Source organism: Pteropus alecto, unplaced genomic scaffold (assembly GCF_000325575.1).
Source record: "Pteropus alecto unplaced genomic scaffold, ASM32557v1 scaffold477, whole genome shotgun sequence".
Taxonomy (NCBI): Eukaryota; Metazoa; Chordata; class Mammalia; order Chiroptera; family Pteropodidae; genus Pteropus; species Pteropus alecto.
In genome coordinates this window covers 37,517-45,847 of record NW_006440643.1, presented here as the reverse complement: position 1 = coordinate 45,847, position 8,331 = coordinate 37,517, and the positions used below count along the sequence as shown (strand labels likewise).

Here is an 8,331-nt window from a genome sequence, read left to right as displayed (position 1 = left end):
TCCTGATACATTGCAGATACTCAATAAATGCTTGTCAAATGAATGAATGACACTAATTCATTACCAAGTCTTTTGGATCTACCTCGATTCCATCCATTTCTCCCTACCTCCACTGCTACTGCTCCAATCCAAGCCACCAGAATCTTTCTTCTGAGCCAACTGCTTTCATTCTGCCTCCCTCCAGTCCATTTTCCAGACTTCTGCCATGATAATATTTTTCTAAAGAGAAATCTTCTCAAATAACCTCCCTCTTAAAACCCTTTGGTGCTGTCCTATTGCAATTAGGATATGAGGTCCCATAGCTCTAACTTGACTCACAAGACCCTCCATGATGTAGCCTCTGCCCACCTTTTGAGGCTCATCTCCCTCCCTTTGTTCAATCCTCTAGTCTTCTATCTGTTCCCTAAGCATAAGCATGGTGTCTCTTACCTGTTAGCCTGCACTCATTCTGTTACCTCTGCCTGTAATATTCTGTCCTTCATTCTATGTGGTTGACCCCTATTCATCTTCAGTCTCATTTAAAGTTTACACCCTCAGAGAGAACATCTGGATCCCTTTGAAGAGATTATGTTTCTTTGCTTTAAGCTTCTATAGCCAACTGAATATGTTTAGTGCATCTCTTACCCTCACTTTCTTGTCTAAAAGCTCATTACCAGGGACTCTGACTGCCATGTTTATCTTTGTATCCCCAGTACCTAGCACAGTGCTCCATATATCCACGCCCTACTGAGGATTAAGCGGGGGTTTTTTGGCATCAGGAAATAGGTAAGATCCTTCTTACTGCAGTTGGTGAGCGTACTGCTTGCAAACCTGCAGCCGAGAAGTCGGCAGGTCATCTCCAAGGTTTTGTTGATAGGTTGAAATTAATTAAATGAATCCCACATCCCTTATAAAAATGTGGAATTAAAGTCTCATAGCAGAATTTCTCCCATAGCTTTCCTGTTTATCATGGTTTCTTTTTAAATGCAACTCATATGTCACCTCCCCTGTGACACCTTCATCCGCTTTCCCAGGCAAACTTAGTTCCTCCCACCACTCTGCTCCCCAAACATCAGCTCTGTGTTGTTAAAGGAAGAGGAAACGCATGTGGGCACGTCATCGAGGTTTATGACAGGCATGTATGGTCAGGAAACAGGCTCGCTAGGTGGGAGAGATTTTTGCAACATGAGATAAAATTACATTACCTTATTCACCAAGGTGTAGGGAGAGCTGTTTTTACTAATTTCAATCTTTGCGTTCGAATCTGAAGGACAGCAAGACAAATAGCCCAATTAAAAATGGGCTGAGGACCTAAATAGACCTTTCTCCAAAGAAGGCCTACAAACAGGCAATAAACACATGAAAAGATGCTCAACATCCTTAGCCAATAGGGAAATGCAAATCAGAACCACAGCGAGATACCACTTCTCACCCACTAGAATGGCTATAATTAAAAAATTGACAATAACAACCGCCGATAAGAATGTAGAGAAATTGGAACCTTCATACATTTCCGGTGGGAATGTAAAATGATGTCGCCATCTTGGAAAACAGTTTGGCAGTTCTTCAAAAAGTTAAACGTATAGTTATCATATGACCCAGCAGTTCTACTCCTATAACCCAAGAGAAATAGAAGCATATGTCCACACAAAAACTTGTACACAGTGGTTCGTAGCAGCAGCATTCATAATAGCCAAAAAGTGGAAACGATCAAATGTCCATCAACTGATAAATGGATAAACAAAATGTAGTCTGTCCACAGAATGGAATATGACTCAGCAATAGAAAGGAAGTAGTGATGAATGCCACGGTGTGCATCGACCTTAGAAACATGCTCAGTGAAAGAAGCCAGACACAAAAGGACCACGCAGTGTAAGATTGCATCTATGCAAAATGTCGGAATAGGCAAATGCGGAGACAAAAAGTAGATTCGTGGTAGCCAGGCGGGAGAGGAGAAGCGGACTAACCACTACCAAATATGAGGTTTCTCTTTGGAGTGATGGAAATGTTTTGGAATTAGATAGTGATGATGGTTGCATAATACGGTGAATATACTAAAACCCACAGAAGTGTACACTTTTAAATGGTACATTTTCTGTTATGTGAATTATACCTCAATGTTTAAAATGCTAAAGAATGATTCTTGAGTATATCGTTGTGTTTGGACTTGCACTTATTTACTCAACGTACTTCATGTTCAATATCTGTGGTTTCTTGTTTGGGCATTATTAGTTATGTGCAGACTGACTCAAGAATATGGTATTCCTCATAGAATTGTTAGTAAAGACCACATTAGATTAAGACAGATGGCTGTATTATTTCTCAGTCACAACTCTTTCTGAGACCATCGTGATGCTACTTACTGTGCTGTCCTATGCTGTAATGTATCTGTTGACAGTACACTGTGAACATAAGAGAGCAAAGATTGTGTCATTTTCATCACTGTATGGAATATATAGCAAGCGCTTGATCCATGTTTCACTGTAATACAGTGGTACTTAACAGGTGACGGTTTTGCCCCCCAGGGAACATTTGGCAATGTCTAAAGACATTTTTGGCTGATACAACTGGAAGGGTGGGTGCTACTGGCGTCTATAGGTACAACCCAGTGATGCTGCTAAGTATCCTACAATGCACAGGAAAGCCTCTAACAACAAAGATTTATCTGGTAAAAATGTCAGTCATGTAGAGCAACGGTCCACAACCTTTTTGGCACAGAGATTGGTGCGCCTATGAGAATCTAATGCCTGATGATCTGAGGTGGGGCTGAGGCGGTGATGCTAGCGCTGGGGAGCACTTGCAAATACAGATGAAGCTTCGCTCTCTTGCCTGCTGCTCACCTCCTGCTGTGTGGCCAGGTTCCTGACAGAACATGGTTGGTACCGGTCTGCGGCCCGGGGATTGGAGACTCCTGATGTAGTGGTTGTAGAGATTCAAAAATCCAATCAGAGGTTGAGTGAATAACTTATAAATCCCCAAAATTAATTCCCTTAGAGGATGAAAGAATGTCCCTTTCAAGAAAAAGTAAATAAACTCATCCTCATATTTGGTGTTCTCAGTTAATGAAATGTGATGGACCATGTCTTTGATGTTCATAACTGAATAACCAAGTTGGCGGGAGGGGCAGACCACGAGGGAAAACTGCCATGCTGTTTAACCTCTCAACCTTGACTAAGATGTTATTAACTTGCACAAACTTCAGTCCCGCAGCAGAAAGCACGTGGTAAAATGTGCATTCCTTGTCTGTCAAAGAGCCCAGGAAACATTTTACGGTGTATTTAATATGGAAACATTTTACAGTGTGTTTAATATGCGTGTGGACACAACCCCAGCCCTCCATAGAATATACAACTCAAGTCTTTTCCTCCAGAATCTGGTAGCAGCTATGTCCCGTACTTGGCTGGTAAGTTGGTAATCATGTCACAAGCTTCACCCATGGCCCAGCATAGTCAGGGGCACTTGGTGGCAGGGCTGGAGATTGGAGTGAGCAAGCTACATACAGTCCACAGGCCAAGGCTGGGTGGGCCTCTGTTTTCACAGGGCTCATGAGCTAAGAATGCTTTCTACCTTCGTAAATGGTTTAAACTAAATCAAAAGAAGAATAGCATCACATGACGCATGAAAAGTATATTCAGTTCAAATTTCGGTCTCTATAAAAAGGGTGTTCTTGAACACAGCCACGCCCGTCAGCTACTATTGCCTGCGGCTGCTTTTGCAAATGGACAGAGACTGTATGGCCTACAAAGCATAAAATATTTACCACTTGACTCTTTATGGAAAAAGTTTGCCAACTCCGGCTCCACAGTTAGAGAGTTCAGCAAATTGTGATTCTAGGAGGCAGTGAGGAATGAGAAGGTGCCCTGGGCTGGAGTCCCCATCACCAGCTCTGCGGGGAAAGGGGTGGGCTCCTCTTCATTGAACTGGAGCTTCCTCATCTGTAGCATGGGAGGGCTTCATCGAAGGATGTCTAGACCCCTTTCAGCTCTTGCCTGTCTATAGTTCGTTCACTGGTTCCCAGGTGGCCACTGGGATGAAAGTGTAATGCTCTTGTCGGGGACAAAGCCACAGGGCCAGGGAGTCACATTACCACACTCAGCACTGGAACAGACACAGACCTGGAATGGCCTCAGTGTCTGTACAGAGCACACTTCAAAACTGGTGCTCTACGAGGTTCAGAAACGTAAAGTTTTGGCCACTTTCATGTGCGTTTATTTTATAGGTTCTATAACCCGATTCTTTTAACACTGGGGGAAGAAGGAAATAGATGACACTAATTATTGGAAAAGGCTGGCATGAAATGGGAGCACAGACTGGCCACCCAGAATTCAGATTTTCAAAATCGAATTTAGTATTTACGGCAGGTTTGTTGAAATGAACCAAGTAATGTCATCTCTGCTGCTCATTTAGTAGCGGGGAAGGGTCTCTGTTTCCCTTTCTGTTTTCTCAGCTCTGACATGTGGCTCTTTATCCACAGTCCAAGCGATCACGGGTTGTCGGCACCAGCACTCCAGCCTGGAGTCTGTCGCTATGGAACCAAAATGGCCTGCTGCTATGGCTGGAGAAGGAGCAGCAATGGAGTCTGCGAAGGTAATTTTGTAAAAACTCAGACCACCCTCAAGTAGCAGGCCAGGGTCTTTAGGGTTTTATCTGTGACACCATAAGCTGTCACCAAAGCCAGTGGGTTTCCCAGCAGAGGGACATGGATAACTACCAATATCCGGGTTCCTGTGAGACCTCTTCTCTTCCAAAACATCGCCGACCAGCACCCTAGACATGATTCGTTTTTTGTTTTTTGGTTTTTTTGACATGATTCGTTTTAGGAGTCTTGCCTTGCCACTTATGTCTGTTGCTGTCGTAGCGAGTATGACTATGTTGTTTGTTACCGTTTCTGTTTTAATCTGGAGAAACTGAGTTGGGCAAAAATATAGGCGAACAAATACCTCCTTCCGATGATAAATTTTTCCAACTGATTTCTAATAAAATACATTTTTAAATTATGAACCTAACCGGTAGGCTTTAGTCACAAACATGAAAGTAAGCCATTTACTTTATAATTTGATTATCATTCGAAAGTCTGTTGTGCCAGTTTCTAGATGGTTTCAAGGGATGCATGCATATATGCAAAGATTTTAAGTATTTTTCTGATTCTTTTGTACACATATCACACTAAGGAATCACACTTTGCCTTGGACATCGTTTCTCAGACCGTGTGTCAGGGACTTGGAGAGTCCTCTGATAATTTCAGGAGGGTTGGGGAGGACAGGGATTTGGGTAGAGTTTTGTGGTGTTTTGTTTTTTATCTGACTTTCTTTAATTACCAACACTCACAGTGTAGACAAATCAAATCCACATTTAGTTCTCCTGACTGACCGAGATGGGACACATTCCTTCAGTGTAGGAATCTGGTCTCACTGCTCCTGTGTCCCTAGGTCACATATGTCTGAACCTCAATATTTTATCTGTTAAATGGGATAAATACACGATGGCATGTCCCATACACTTTAGGTACTGGTGTACATCACGTTAGAGCCTAAACTGTAAAGCACAAAAATATTAGCTATTGTTAAGAATAACAATGCAACCTTCTTTTTGCTGGTCTGTCCCTACTCCAAACTTCTCCTCTGTCTGTTTCAGTAATATCTGGATAGCCCACAGGTGAGGACAGAACTTGATAATATGCAAAATCCATGAAACATTGGAAGACATTGATCTAGCTGCTGCATGCTCAATATTATACAAACCTTCCACCATCGCAGTTTCCTTGTGACAAGATCACAGGAGTGTGAAGATACTTGGAAAAGGATCTGCAGGTCAACATTACCCACCTAGATAAAGCAAGTTAGACATCACCATAGGACCTTGTCAATTGGAAGGGTAGCTTTTCTCACTGATAGTGTCATGATCAAGGGCATTGTCTTGAGAACTAAAATGATGTGGGTGACCTTGGGCAAGGGTAGGTAAGCTCGCCGAGGCTCCATTCCCTCTTCTGCGACATGGAGAGGATAATATCTACTTCAGAGGGTAAAGGGGGTAAGTGTTAGGGGTCCCAGCATACATAGGAAATACCTCATAAATTCCCCTTGATTCGGAAAGGGCCAGTAACTCTCATCACAGACCAGACTTCTGACAGAGCACCAGATGATGGCGGAAGTAAGTGATGGCGGAAGTAAGTGTTGCTTTATTCTTTTTCTAGACACAACATAACACATTTTTGTTTGAAGTCAGTGAGGCGGAAAGGGGCAAAAGCCACGTGGGACGCATGATTTGGAAACTCTGTTTACAGTCACACGAACCTCAGCACCTACTGCCATAAAACTTGCATGTCTCTGGTGAATAAATGAGGGTGAACCTTGGCTTTCTGGAAGGGCTATTCTGTAACTAGATCAGAGCAGTTTGGCCGGCAATCACGCAGACAGTCACATTCTCAATGCTTTTGTGGACGATATAATGCCATAGGCACGAAAGAATTTAAAGTGAGGTGTTAAGAGAGCAAATGCGGGGGGTTCAAGCAAAGTGCTCGCTGTGCAGGTTTGGTGAGCCGAAGGGCTTGTCAGCACCCCGACTGCACCGGTCAAATGTTCCAGTTAATACCATGATTTTTATATCTAAAATCTGTGTCGTGTTTTATCCAATTTGCATGATCTTTCTGGATGGCAAAGTCATATGCCCCTGGAAGCACCAAACAGCCGGGTGGTTAGTCCCTGATGCCAGATCTCTGATTCCTAAGCCACAGCATAGGCTGCATGGAGGAGACAAGAACGCATGTCAACCTGCCTGAACAAGCTGAGTCAGACCCCAGCCTGTGAGGCCCAGTCCACCCAGGCCTTCACCACCGTCCGTCTATTCCCCCTTCATCCCTCCAAGGCCTTGCCTCTCTGCCAGAGCTTTCCAGATCTTGGCCTCTGCCCAGCCTAAATATACTCCCCAGGCAGGGTCTGCCGAACTCATTGTCATTAACCTTCAAATGTATGTCACTTAGCTAGGTAGGATAAAGAGTTGTCTGCAAACGAATCACTAATTAAAAGCCGCAGATGGAGGAGTTCCAGGGAGAAATGAACAAGACAAGAGAGCTTTACGTTCTCTAAAGCACATTTGAATCTCAGGCCATTTTGGACATACTGAATGTCCTTGTGCTGTGGATTGGCTGTTCAAATCTCAGATCCAAAGTGACTGTAAGCTGAAAATATCTTTCTGGAGCTTTAACCTTAGAGCAGCAAGGACACTGTTCACCATTTCTCCTGTATTCTGTTTGGCATTTATCCTGGGCCTTCCTTCCACATTGAAAATAACTTCCCAGGGAGCAATCAGTGGTCTCAGGGCTTAAAAAAATAAAAGATTTATTTTTTTAACATCTGAACTTCAAGCTGAATCTCCAAGTACGTATCCATAACAAAATAGACACTGGAATTCAAATTCTGTCTCTTTTTTCTCCAAAAGTGGGAAGCATTTTTTCCCCTTAACTTCTCACTTATGATTTATTCAAAGTCATAAAATGTTTCCCTGTTAAAAGTTCTACACCTATTACTTTATTGACTGTTCAAAACTGTTTGAGTATAGCATGTTCACAACAGTATTAAATGCAGCAGGAAAAAACAAAGAGGAACATTTAAGTCTCTGTTCTGAAGGCATTTAGAATCAGGTAGTAGATGGAAGCCAGATATGTGTCTGATTATTTAATAAGCTGGAGACTGGTCAGTTTCACAGGGGAGGCCCGCCCGAAGCTCTGCGGTGCTCACTAAGCTGAGTGTAAGTTCACATGTGGCTGGAGAAATCTCTGAAGGCTTCTGGAAAGAGGGGCTACACAAAGTAGTCCCTAAAGGATCTGGAGGGTAGTAACCATTGCAGGGAGGGGGCAGGGTACCCCAGGTGGGGTAACAATAGATAGGAAGAGGCAGAAAGCAAAGGGTAGGCCTAGAGAATGGCAGGCCATTTCTTTTGACCACAGCGTTGCCTACATGTAGGGAACAGAATAAGCTAAGGCTGCAAAAGAAGATGGAGGCCAGATCATGTTTATGACGCCTGTACCTTATTCGAGAAGCAATAAAGATTATTTGATGACTTCTGTACAAGGCGTGGCATGATCAGAACTATGCTTTTGAAATATCAGTTTAGTGTCATGTCTGACAGCAGATTTTCTAGGATCAGAGCCTGCAAAGGGGATTCATGTACAAATATTCTGTTGACGGATGCTGTCAGAAGAAATCTGTAACGGCATGAAGGACCTGGGCAAGGATGTGGTTTCAGGTGAAGGCTAGCTTCAGCCTGATGTCACAAGTAGCTCTGGGGTGTTCATTGCACCAGAGTTTGTCCTGCCCAGAAACCAGACTGTCAGTCACAGGCAGCGATGGAGGA

General features: G+C 43.3%; 1 protein-coding gene across 1 annotated transcript in view; it reads left to right on the top strand.

Annotated features, from left to right (window-relative positions):
* Positions 1 to 8,331, top strand: part of EGFL6 (EGF like domain multiple 6) — a 40,582-nt gene that overhangs the window by 1,766 nt on the left and 30,485 nt on the right. The window contains exon 2 of the mRNA XM_006917730.2: positions 4,454 to 4,566. Within this exon, the coding sequence (XP_006917792.1) occupies positions 4,454 to 4,566 (113 nt within the window). The remainder of the gene's footprint in view (positions 1 to 4,453; positions 4,567 to 8,331) is intronic.